At 58.8% G+C, this 12,476-nt stretch overlaps 1 protein-coding gene across 4 annotated transcripts; it reads left to right on the forward strand.

The window, feature by feature from the left end:
• The first annotated feature begins 723 nt into the window (after window positions 1-723).
• On the forward strand, window positions 724-11,485 carry RAB27A (RAB27A, member RAS oncogene family). Of its 4 annotated transcripts, XM_055003081.1 has the most exons (7): window positions 725-872; window positions 6,452-6,623; window positions 7,510-7,595; window positions 8,568-8,671; window positions 9,927-10,050; window positions 10,694-10,786; window positions 11,373-11,485. In XM_055003081.1, the coding sequence occupies exons 2-7, from the start codon at window positions 6,471-6,473 to the stop codon at window positions 11,401-11,403; spliced, it is 591 nt and encodes a 196-aa protein (XP_054859056.1). In that variant the 5' UTR covers window positions 725-872; window positions 6,452-6,470; the 3' UTR covers window positions 11,404-11,485. The 4 variants fall into 4 exon arrangements, with proteins under 4 accessions (XP_054859055.1, XP_054859056.1, XP_054859053.1 ...); XM_055003080.1 differs by lacking the exon at window positions 11,373-11,485 and having other exon boundaries at window positions 724-872; window positions 6,452-6,593; window positions 10,694-11,365; XM_055003078.1 differs by lacking the exon at window positions 11,373-11,485 and having other exon boundaries at window positions 10,694-11,365.
• The last annotated feature ends 991 nt before the right edge of the window (window positions 11,486-12,476 follow it).

Genomic DNA, 12,476 nt, shown 5'->3' on the forward strand with positions numbered 1-12,476 from the left:
TGAGGCCGAGGCGAAGCCGGGGACTCCCTGCTGGGGCCTGCGGCCGTCGTCGCCCCGAGAGCCCGGCGGCAGCGCACTGGACTGGCCCTGGGCGGAGCCCTCCGGCCGTCGGAGGCCGCCCCGCGTGAAGCCGATCAATAAACGGTTCCGCCCCGCTCAGCCGCCTCGCCGCGTCTTCTTCGTCGAGCAACAGCCCGGGGCGGGTGGAGGCCTCCATTGCGGTCCTGGCGGCCGGGCTGGGGCGCAGGGTCCGGGTGCAGCAGGCACCGTCGCCTCGAGGCGGGGCGGGTTGTTTGCGGCAAGGCCCAGCCGCGCCTGCCCGGGCTCGAGAGGGGAAGCCGGGCCGGCTCCCGGCAGACACGTGCGGCATCCCTGGCTGGGGCCGGGCCACCGCCGAGGGCCGGGAGCAGAGCCCGGCTGGACTTCCCGAGCGGGAGCCTTCGAGGCCCAGCGACCTCCGTCAGGCCCGGCGGCGGGAGCGCGCTCCGGCTCTGCGAAGCCCCCGGGGCGGCGCGGCGGACTCCGGTCCCGTCGCCCGGGGCTGGAGGCGCCGCCTTGCCGGCCGGGCCCCCGCGCCAGCCGCTTCCCCACCTCCCGGGTCCGGCGAGCCCCTGTGGGGTCCGCGCGCGCCTCAAGGGCCCCCGGCGGCGTCCGACTTCCCGGCCCCGGGAGGGCCTGGGCGGGCCCGGCGTGCGAAGGGCGCGGCCGCCCCGCCCGGGGGAGCTGGGGCTCGCTCGGACCGGGATCCGCCCGCCTCCGAAGCTGCGCGGAGCAGCAGCCCCGCGGGGAGGAGGAGGAGCGCTGTGCTTCGCTTCCCGGAGAGGCGCGTCCCGCCGGGGCGGCCACCGAACCGCACCAGGCGCCCCGCCCAGGCAAGTCCCGGCGTTGGGCGTCAGCCCGGCGCCCCTCCTTGCCCCCGCGGGCGCTTCTTCGGCCGCCTTGCCCGGCGAGCCCCGAGGCGGGATGCTCCGGGCTGGTGGAAGCGCAAAGGGCGACAAGGACGTTCGGGGAGGGATGACGGGCAGCCGCGGAGCGCCGCCTTTGCCGCTGCCCGGGGAGAGCCCGGCCCCGGCTGCGGCTCCGCGCGGGCAGTGACTAGCGGCGGGGCCCGGCCTGCCTCTTGCCCTGCGCCGAGGAAGCGCGGCTCTTCGCCCGCGGTGGGCCGGCGCCCTTCCCCGGCTGCTTGCTGGCCACGGCCCGGCAGCCCGGAGTGCCCTTTGTTCGGGACCCCCCGGGAAAGCGCCTTGGCTTGGGTTTGGCTCCCACAGAATAAGAGAATTCTTCATGCCGAGTTCCCATGATTCAGGGGAGGGGCCGTTCGTTCAGTTGCCAGGCCAGAAAACCACCGGGCCAGCGCCTCTCCCCTGGTTCCTCTTGGAGCCTTGCACAACCCAGGCCTGGGCTAACAGAAACACGAGGAGCCGCGAGGTGTGGGCTGCTAGGGGGAAGGGGGGGCTGCAGGGACCAGGCCTGCCATGCCTTGCGGCCCAGGACCCGGCCCTTCAAAGTACGGCCAGACCGGGGCTTGGCATAGCTGGTGGCAAAGGGTGGGGGTGGTGCAGGGCATCTGGGCATGGAGGCCCTGGAAGGTCCCGAGGGTCTGTGCCCAGCAAGCATAAGGATCTGGTGGCCCATGTATTTTACGCCACGAATTCTGCAGGGAGGCAACTGTGGTGCCGCCTCCCACTGGCTCCAGCCCCGAGATCAACACAAGAGCAGGGGAGTCCAGGGAGAAAGAGGCACAGAACTAGATGGCGAAATGGGGGGGGGGGGGCGCGACACAACAGCCACTGTTAATGGAGGAAGACCCTTAAGTGTATGTAATTAACGGGGGGGGGAGCACCAGAACAAAGGGCCCCCTCTGCTCCCCAGTGCTATGTGTCCCGTTGCACAAAGACAGGTCCTCCTTTCAGCTCCACTAGTGAAAGGCATGTGCAGGGAGCCAAGCAGGTGCAGCCCACGGGCCAGCCCACACAAGCTTGACAGCCCTGAGGCTTCCCGTTGCGGATAGGCCTCTGCCCTGGATGTCTCACCTTGGCACTTCTTCCACTCAGAGAAGCTCCCCTGGCCCGGTGCGTCTTTACGAGACTGGAGGGTCTTCTGTGTCCTCCTCTGAAGAGCTGGGGCGGGGGGGGGGGTATAGACTGCTGTGGCTTTGGTGCCTGCCTGGTCCCATCCCCTTGTGGGCTTGGCCTGGAGAGCCGTACGTGGTGTGAGCTGGGCCAGTGGCGGCAGTTGGAAGGTCGTGTCCCTTCACGGCTGTGGAGCAAGGTTAGACCCTCGCCTAAGGAGGGTCGTGCTGTGTGGCCAGTAGCCAGCAGTTCCTTCAGGAAAGCAGAAGGTCACTCCTTACAGAGGCCCTTTGGACAGCGGGTGCCTTCTGCTGATTCCAGGAGGCAAAGCATAATGAGCGCCCCGAAGCAGGGCCTGGCCTGTGAGCAAGCCATGATTTGCCAGGACAAAGGCTGTTTGCTTAGCTGCAGGTTCAGATAAGGCCCAATGATGCCTCTTCTGCACAGACCAAGCGACACGCTGAGGGGGAGGAACCAACCAACAGCCCTCTTCTCTAGGGAGCAATGGGTGCCCCACACCTGCACAGACACACCTCTTCAGGAGCAGCAGCTCCCCACGAGCCACTTCCCACATCTTGTATGCCATTCAGCCTGCCCTGCCCTGCCGCTCCAGCCTTCCAGTTGCTTGGGGGGACCAGGGGGGACCTCCTTTCTATTTGCATCTCCACCTACCACTTTTACCCAGGAAATCCAGCCTGGGAGGAGGGCGTCACTGCTTAAGTAAGGCCCAGCAGGGAGCGGAACCAGGCAGAGACAGGCGGGCAGGGCAGCCGCGGACTCCAGCTGGGCAAGGAATGGCCACCTGCCCAAGGAGCTGACACTCGCTTTCTGGTTGGCTAGCTGGGCGATGGGCTCCTCCGCCCCTACTAAGGCTTTGGGGGTTGCTTGAGGGATGCCTGTTATAGCTGCAGTCCTCCGCATACTCACTAGTACATGGAACTCAGTGGGTCTGACTTCCGAGTAAACCTGCGCAGGGTAGGCCAGTAGGATTCCTGAATCGGCATCTCAAAAGGAATGCTCATTTTATGGTAACTTCTTGCAAAGCCTTCTTCCAATTATTAGAAAAGTATTCTAATAAAGACAGTGTACCTTAGAAGTAACATATTAATCTCAAACTTCATTGGAAACTCTTTCTATCCAATTGTAACTGAAGTTGTCTCTCACCTGGTTTAGCATTTCATGGCCTTGTTCCTACCTGCTGACACTTTTATGCAGTTAGGACGTTTATGTTTGTTTTTTATTTCTGTGGCTGATTGCTGTGGGTGTTTTTTATTGTTTATTTCACTATGTTGGTCTTATTGATGGTTGTTTATTGATGCTGGAGCGTGAATTGTTGCCTATGAGGTTCCTAGAGAGGAAGGCAGTAATGCACTGAAGGAATGAAGAGCTGACCTGTATCACGGCCGCCCCGCAGGCGCAGTTTCCATGTCAACTCTCTTCGTGGGTCCCTGCCCTTTTAGGAATCAGCACAGAACAGAGTGGCCGTTCTTTTCCTGCTCTTGGGGTTCTTAAGCCAGCCCTGCTCAGGCTCAGCTGAAATCATTCCTCATTCTTCCTGACGGATTTGTGGACTCACCAGCCTGTGCTGTGGGCCTGGGAGGGCTGCGGCCTCGCTCCTGCCCTGCCACTGGCCACCTCCTTCAGAACACCAGACACGGGGCACGCCTTTCATCGGCAAACAGCCCCCAACAGCAAACAGGAGCCACGTAAGCCACCAGGCTGTGTGCGAAGCAGGTGGGGCTCCGAAGGCTGCTCAGGTAGGGGAGAAGGCGACTCTTCTCAGAACGCTTTCCCTTCCCTTCAGCAGAGAGGGACCCAGTGTGCGCCTGGCCTCAGGTTGCAGCGAAAGAGGGCAGCAGCGTGGCCGGCCGAAGCAGGTGTGTTCAGGAGGGATGATCTCTTTGACCATGAGGAAGGGGAGTCCTGCTGGGTTCTCTGACCAGCCACACTTTTTAAAGTGTCAGCCTTTAAAATCTGAAAACGCCCACCTGCGCTGTTTTCAATGTGATAACTTCCATTTTCGATACTGAAGTCTAAAGAATGAACTGCAGAGAGCGTCAATAATCTGTTTGCGCTGCTCCACGCAGCAGTCGGTTTGTTTGAAGCTAGCTGGGTGGGGTCAGTGAGGAGGGGGCAATACGAGGAAGCTGCCGAGACATGACCAAGGCAGCAGGAAAAGCATAAAATGTGCCAGCAGCAAAACCTCGGGGGGGGGGGGTCAGCAGTCACACCCCCAGCAGAGGAGGACTGGATCACACAGCAAAGGCTGAGTCTTTGGAGGGGGCAGCAGGATTGGGGGGGGGGAAGTGATGGTGACTGCAGGAACGCTTCAGGGAATCCTCGTGCACACGGGCTGCGCAAAAAGCAGGGACATGCTCCAGCACCACCGTGTGCAGGACTGGCCCTTTCATGGCCCACCACAAGTCCCAGCACAGTGTGCTCTCTAGGCAGCCCTCTTGGGGGGGGGGGGCACACCCTCCAACTTACCACAGCCAGGGAGCCAACATGCCCCCCCCCCGCAAGCTTAAGCTGTGCCACAGGCAGGGAACTGCCCTGCCTGGCAGCTCCCTTGAGGATTTCCCCTTGCCCACTCCTGTGGCCATTGGGGGGCACGGGTCGGTGGCAGAGCAAGCCTGGGATGCAGAAGCCCCCAGAGACGAGGTGGGCAAGGCAGCTTCGTGTGGCAGTCTAGGCAGGAGAGGAGGGTGCTCCAGAAGGGGCCTCTGTTTTCGTCTGCAAACCTCTGCCTGCCACTTTCCAAACGCCCAGGTTGCTTTCCTGACTGATGTCTGGAGCCCCGCAGCAGGTGGAGCTACGACCGAGACCCCTGTGGGACGTCTGCCTGGGCTGCGCAACAGTTTTCATTGAAAAGCTCCTGGGCTTTCTGCCGCAATCCTGAAAGGGTGGAAAGAGCCCTGGTTCAATATTTGTCCAGGGAGGAGGTGGATGGAACCTCAGGGCCGACTGACAGTCTCGCTGCCTCTGGTAGGGGGGCCTGGCAGGTGCTCCAGCCAAATTTTTGCCTGGAGAGAATTTCTGACTGTTTCGCCCTGCAGGACAGCCATGGCACAAAACCGAGGATGCCCACCCCTCTTCCCAGGCCGCATGTTAAGTATTTCCTGCTTCTTGCCCCGAAGTTCTGCTTACCCTAACCCTTTCTTGCACAGAATTGTGTGGGTCTTGTGTTGGAAGGATCCAGAGGAGTTAGCCGTGTTAGTCTGTAGTAGCAAAATCAAAAAGAGTCCAGTAGCACCTTTTAGTCTTAAAGGTGCTACTGGACTCTTTTTGTGTTTGAAGGGATCATCTACGATGCTTGCCGACCACTAAAAACCCAAAAGAAACACACTTGTGGTCCCCCCCACCCCCGCCCTGCCTTCAGATTCCTGCACCCAATGCAGCCACTGACAGACAGAGGCCAAGGAGCCAAACAGCCGCTGATCGGAAAGACCTGAACTCTGCTCAGCAGCAAAAGGCTCCGTCGGCTAGGTTTCATGCCCAAATGGGCCATTTCTATTGCTCAGAGAGCACACGGCATTTGTGCACGCAGCAGCACACATTGCAGTGTGTGTGGTATCCCAAACATTCCCACAGAGATTTGGGGAGGAGAGGAAGATACGGACACTGGCTGGCAGCAGCCATGAAACCTTGCCATACATTATTGGGCCCTGAGAAAGAGAGCAGCTTCCTCAAACCCACCCAGAGAACTATCCAGCTGGGAAAGCTGCTGAGGACCAAAGAGCGGGCGGCTCCCTTGATGCCCTGGCTCTCTGGGGTCCAAAGTACTGCTCTATGAGCAGCCAAAAAACATGCTTTGGGCCTTCCGCCCACGACACCTGCCCCTGTAGGTAGGAGAGCAGGGAAACGCGTGTCTGCCCACCTTCCCTGCTCTGCTTCGCCTTGCAGGGGGTCCGTGCATGGCCACTTCCCTGCCACGTGCAGCACATGCAGCCAAGTGGGCACCTGTGGGGTTCTGAGACTGTCACGTGGAGACTGAGTCCCATGTAAAGTGGCCCTGCCTTGGCTGGGGAGGGGCTGTGGCTCAGGAATGAAGCCCCTGCTTGGCACACAGAAGGCCCCATGTTCAATCCCCGGCCTCTCCAGTGGAAAGGACCAGGCAGCAGGTGATGCGAAAGACCTCAGCCCGAGACCCCGGAGAGCTGCTGCCAGTCTGGGGTGACAATACTGACCTTGAGGGCCTGATTCGGCACAAGGCAGCTTCATACGCATTGGTATGGCTGGAGGTGGGCAGGCGGCCGTGGGCCAGGGATGACTGGCAGTGGGGGTTCCGAAGGAGCAAGAGCAACTCCTTACGGACGAGCAGGTTCCCAGGGGGGCCGTTCTAAGGGCCCTCTCTTGACTGCTGCTCCTCCGCTCTGTAGGGCTGCCCACTTTCTCACTATGTCTGACGGGGACTACGACTACCTGGTCAAGTTCTTAGCCCTTGGAGATTCTGGCGTCGGAAAGACCAGCATTCTCTATCAGTACACCGACGGCAAATTCAACTCCAAATTCATAACAACGGTGGGCATTGACTTCCGAGAAAAGAGGGTGGTAAGTCCAAGCCAGCTTCCGCACAGAAAGTTCACTGGGGAAAGCAGCGTGTCCGAGAAGTCTGGCCTGTCTTGGGTTCCTGACTATCATGTGCAGAGGACTCCTTTGACTCAGCCAGACACGCACGCACGCACACTCGGTCCCTCTAGGGCAGCCTCTAGGGCTCTCTGTGGGGTTTGCCCCGCCTCTCCAGGGCCTCAGGGAGGGGAAGGGCTTCCAAGCCGTTTCACTGGCACTGCTGGGCCTTCTGCTCTGCCCCCAAGCCACATCCCCGCACCCCTTCCAGCATAAAGCTTGGCCTGCAGGGGCTCTTACAACTTTAAATGTTTCTCCTGCTTATCACATGGCTTCCTAGTAGGATACACAAAACTCTTCTGTGGGAACGTACTTATTTCCACAACAGCCTAAACAACCAGCCTGAGGTTGCGCTTGGCAATCTTTCCACTGGTTGCCAAGCCAGTGTCCCGATGGGCAGCGCAAGCCCCGGCTGCTCTCCCCAAGGCAGCCCCTGCCCCAGGAGCCCTTTGGGATGACTCAAGGAGTCACCTGGGGCAGGTGGCTGCCAACCCCGCCTTCCATCTGATGGGGCCGCCTGGCATCGTTACAACGGTGGCAGCCAGATCACCTCTTCAGGCAAGCCACCCCATGAAGCTGAGGGCAGCAGCCACATCTGTGCGGGGGCAGATGGAGCAACACCAGGAGAAGCCGCCTTAAGCAGCTGTGAAAAACGGCCGCTCAATAAAAGCCCCTCCCCCACCCCCAGCACCTAAAAGCCCCCTGAAGCCACAATCTATGCTCTGTCGATGCCTTTCTGGGAAGAGTGACTGGGTTGGTCAGCCAACGGGCCCGGCCATCTCCATTTCACAAGGTCTTCTTTTCCAACTAGATGTACCGACCCACCGGGCCAGATGGCCTCAGTGGCAGAGGACAGAGGATTCATCTTCAGCTGTGGGACACTGCAGGGCAAGAAAGGTAGGGGGCTGCGCTCGAAAATCTGGGTGAAGTGAAGCTCTGGAGTGTCGTCGGAGAGCAGAGGGGAACGCTGATCTGCTGGTGTGGAATGGGACGCAGGCGGGCCTGATCTGTCAGCAGTCATGTCTGCAAGGCTCGCGGGGTGGGGGGGGGAAGAGGCGCGCTGGAGTGAGTGGCGGCTGCGTAGCTCTGCTCCGCTTCTTGAAATGGAGCAGATGGCGCCTAGCCTCGTGGCCAGCGATGCGTCGCTCCCTGGAATGCCCTGCGTCCCTTCCAGGAAGCCTCTTCCTGACACGTGCTTGGGAGGCGTCTGGCCAGTTTTCGGCCACTGCCCACGTCGTCCTGAACAGGAGGCCTCTTTCTAAGCCCAGGGATGTCAGCGGACCCAGGCAGGTGTAACTCTGCTTAAGATGGGGCTCTCTGGAGACTCGCTCTCTCTCATGAAATGAAAGGCGGGATGTAGCAGACTTGATGTGCCAGGCAGTCATGGGGCAACACACGACTGTAGCCTCGTTTCTGTAGATTACGGAGTGCCGTTCTGGCATGCCTGGACTGGTCAAACCCAGGAACTGGCTACGGCCCAAAGAAAAGACCGGTTTCTGAGGCCCTCCAGGACGTGTCACGCTCACTAGCAATGTGTGCCTGAGCCCCCTTTAACTCGAGAGCCATCGCTGTGCAGCAGCGCTGGCAGAACACCCCCCGAGCTCAGCTCTGGGTGTTCTTGCTCTTCTGCAGCTTTTGGCCAAAGAGACCTTGCTGAGTGGTGCCTGGAGATTCTAAAGCCCCCACAAGTCCCCCTTCAGATTACTCTGGACTTGGTCCACAGGAATTACAGCTTCGGAAGTTGTTGGCAGAATCTTTGACCTGCTTTTCCTTCCTTGTTTTGGATGGAAGCAAACATGCCCGTGGAGGGCTCTGGGCTGGCTTTCCAAAATAAGGAACGAGCCACCAACACTGTGTTTGTCTCGGCAGGTTCCGGAGCCTGACGACAGCCTTCTTCCGCGATGCGATGGGCTTCCTTCTCCTCTTTGATATGACCAATGAGCAGAGCTTTCTCAACGTCCGAAATTGGATGAGTAGGTCCCTTTCTCTCCCGCGCTTCTGGGGGCTACCTCTTGTGGCTGTGGAGCTCACAGAAAGCCCACAAGAGCAGCCCCCAAAGGCAGCCGTTCTGCTGGGTGCCATCTGTGAGGGCGGGACATCCAGCTATCTCTAAGGCTGTGTTACTGGGGAGCCTGGGTATAAGAGAAGGAGGTTCCAAACATGACAAAACCATGGCTCCACTCGCCCAGGCCGCGCACACTGGGTGCTCTGAACATAGGAACGTGTCAGGCTCTTCCTTTCACAAGATCAGTCTCGCCTCCTCTAACTGCCTGTGACTCTCCATTAAGAGTCAAGCGCTCACTGAGCTCTCTTTGTGGGTCAGAAGGCACGGGGGAGTCTCCTGTTGGGGGCCTCCTTCTGGTGACTCAGGCCACTGATCCACCCAGCCATGTACTCAGTGCTCCAGCGGCTGCCTGGGCTCTCTGGCAGGGCCTCTTCTTTCCCCAACTCTGTCCCTGGGACTTGCGACATGACAGCATGAAGTCTGCCGGGGGGCCTCTGCTCTCAGAGGTCTGAAACACTCAGCTTCACAAGGAAGTCAGTGCTGACCCGCTCAGCTTCCGGGAGCCGGGGTGGGAAGGCACAGCTGCCTGTTGGGTGACTGTTACCCCTTCAAAGAGGGATGGGCTGTGGGGGTGGGGGAGTCCAGCCCTGCCCTTGTGAGCTGTCCCCCTTGTGTCTTTTCTTCCCTGCCCTCTATTGCTCAAGCCCTTGGGGTTTCCATTGCAGGGGCATTGCAAGTTTCTATTATTTTTACTGTAATGTACACAATCTGTGAGCAAAACTCCCCACCAAGGCTTTTCTTGGAAGGGCTGAGGACAGAGCACAGCCATACAGACACGGCAGGGCTGGTTTGCGTATGTGGGGGGCGGGGAGCAGATGAGCCTCTGCTGCAAGGATCCTGCAGTGGAGAGGGGGCAGACGTCTTCGCAGCTGGCATCTTGCTTCCTTTCCGCATTGCATCCAATCCCCCCACCGCAAGAGCACAGGAACCTCCACCAGAATTTCCCATGCTTCTGGCTCCTATTTTTGTGGTCCTTTAGCGGGGCTGCTAAATGGGCCTCCTGCTTGGGTTCTGGTTCCAGGCCCACAGCCACAAGAAGGAGGAGTGGAGAAGTATGAAGAGTCCTGCTAGAAGGCAGTCTAGCCCCTCCCCTCCCACCCCAAAGGGTTTGCTTTCTCCTGTAGTCCTCGCTGACTTCTGCTCTCCTTTCTACATCCTGCCAGGCCAGCTGCAAATGCATGCCTACTGTGAAAACCCTGACGTGGTCCTGTGTGGGAACAAAAATGACTTGGAAGAGCAGAGGGTGGTGAAAGAGGAGGATGCCAAGGAATTGGCCGAGAAATACGGGCAAGTAGTCTTCCTTCCATCCTCCCAGAGCTGTGCTTTGGGCATGCTTACTGGACAGGCTGAGGAGCTGGGCAAGAACAGGGTCTTCAGGATCCAGGGCAGTTTGCATCAGCCCCTGGCATTCCAAATGCTCCCTTCCCTGCCACACAGCCTCCCCTTTATTGTTCTTGCATGGCTGAGCAAGGGAGACCTTCCCCCTCAAGACAAAACAGAAAAACTCATCTTTGCTCCAATGCCTCCCCAAGGAGCTGGAGTATACCAAGCGTGTGGAGGATGTTGGTGATGTTGTGACCCGGTATCAGCCCTGCCCCCCTACCCCTCTCCTCCCCTCACCAACAATGAAACTGTCCTGGTGAGGCAGGCTGCAGAAGCAGTGTGTGCCTGCGCTTGGGGCATGCAACAGAGGGCTTCTTCTGCCTGCTGAAATCCACACGGTAGAGGTGGGCTAGGGTTGGTCTGATGCCAACAAAACGGGGGCCAGACAGCGACATTGCAGGCCCCAAATCTGTGCCGCAGTAGAACCCCCTCCAGGGGGCCAGGAGGAGTCAGCCCCCTCTGCCCAGAAGAGCACAGGCTCTGTCTGCTCCCCGTGCCACCCAGCCGCAGGCTCCCATCACCTGACTGCCTCACCTGTCCTTTGCAGGATACCTTACTTTGAAACGAGTGCAGCCAATGGAACCAACGTGAGCAAGGCTATCGAGACACTGCTGGACCTCATCATGAAGCGCATGGAACGGTGTGTGGACAAATCCTGGATCCCCGAAGGGGTGGTGCAGTCCAATGGTCACAGCTCAACTGAGCGGCTCAATGAGGAGAAAGAAAAAAGCAAATGCGGGTGTTGAGGGCACAGGCAAAATGCAGCATTTAAATGAACACAACAGTGATATTCAGGATGACGCTTAATGGGATTTGTTCATGGGCTGCTATTGCCTTGAATAAACGCAGAAGAGCTTGGAGGTTTCCTTCTCAGGAGCGTGCCAGGTGCTTTGCAAAATAGCCAGAGACCCCTTGTGTTCTTGTGCGCTGAGTCCATTGTCCAGTAATGGAACTCAGATTCTCTCATGACAGCAATAAAACCAATTATTGGTAGATATGCAAGTCACTGTCAATTGTTAGAAAGATTCAGTGTTCTCCCCGCCCCCCCCCTGCCAATTATAAGCAGATTTTTAAGCACTCAGAACTCCCAGGGCGACCTCCAGTGGGCTTCTAGCAAATTCCCATCTTGTACGGAGTTCTCTGCCTGCCTAAATGTAGATGGACAAAGTATGAACCCAGAATGGAGCGCAGAAGTGTCACACACAGTCTTGCTTATGTTTTGACAGGAATCTAGGGCAAGCTCATGCTTTGCGTTAAATTTCTTTGCCCCAAGCACAGCGTGGTTTGGAGAATCTCCTTCACAAGGGACTGAAAATGTTAGCACTGGCTCTGTTTTGGTGAGGTCTTACTTTACTTTGTTCATTAACATTGCTCAGTTTACACTTCTGCTTTTTGTGTGTTGTTTGTCCCAAGAAACAAAGAGTGGCGATTGTGCAGGTATTTGCTTGCGTGCAATTAACAATCCAAAGTGGTTCACTGACTCAGGTGCAAGATCAGGTAGAATCTGTACTTTTAAACAGGACATGCAACTTTCCTGGAGCATATTCTGCACAGGACAGAAACACATGAGAGCAAGCCATTCCCTGACCCTTTCACTGGAATCTGAGAAAGGGGCAGAGCGGAATTACTGCCTGCCTCCTCTCTTGGACTTCTCATCATGCCATGCCTACCACCATGTGAGTTTTTCACTGCAGCTCAGACTTTCAACACTTTTAACCATGTAGCCAAAAGCTCTTGGCATGCGAAGTGTGCTTGCTCCACCCAAACACAGACACGCGTTGGCACCTGTGCCTGGACTCTCTAATTTGCAACGCAGGCCCGAGCTGAGAGCCTCATGAGCAGGGAGCTCCCTGACGGCCGAAGAGCCAGAGCGTCCGCTTCCTTCCTGACACACAACTGCACAGTTAGTTACATGGGAGACGAAAGGTTATCTTGCCGCCGGGCAACTCAGATTCAGGACGTGTTAAGCACACATCGCTCTGCTCGCCTGGAAATGTTCGTGGGAGGCGGGCTGCGGGTGAGGCCCAGCCAAGAGGCCTGGAGCGCGCGGGGCTGCTGCTGATCAGAACCGGAGGCCTTCCCGGGCATCTGGGCCTGCCAAGAAGAGCAGCGCGTCCGCCGGCGAGAGAAGCGCCCCGGCCCGCAAAGCCCCCCCCCCCCCAGGGACGGGACGGGCCAGGCCGCTCCCCCCGTCCCCTCAGGAAGGCGGTCCGGCTCGGCGCCCAACTCGCCCGCCCGCCCGCCCCAAGCAGGGCCCGGCGGACGACCCGGTCTCTCTGCGGCGCCCGGGGAGCAGCGGGCGAGGAAAGGCCGAGGGAGGCCGGCAGCCG

This window comes from Eublepharis macularius, chromosome 18 (genome assembly GCF_028583425.1).
Source record: "Eublepharis macularius isolate TG4126 chromosome 18, MPM_Emac_v1.0, whole genome shotgun sequence".
Lineage (NCBI taxonomy): Eukaryota > Metazoa > Chordata > Lepidosauria > Squamata > Eublepharidae > Eublepharis > Eublepharis macularius.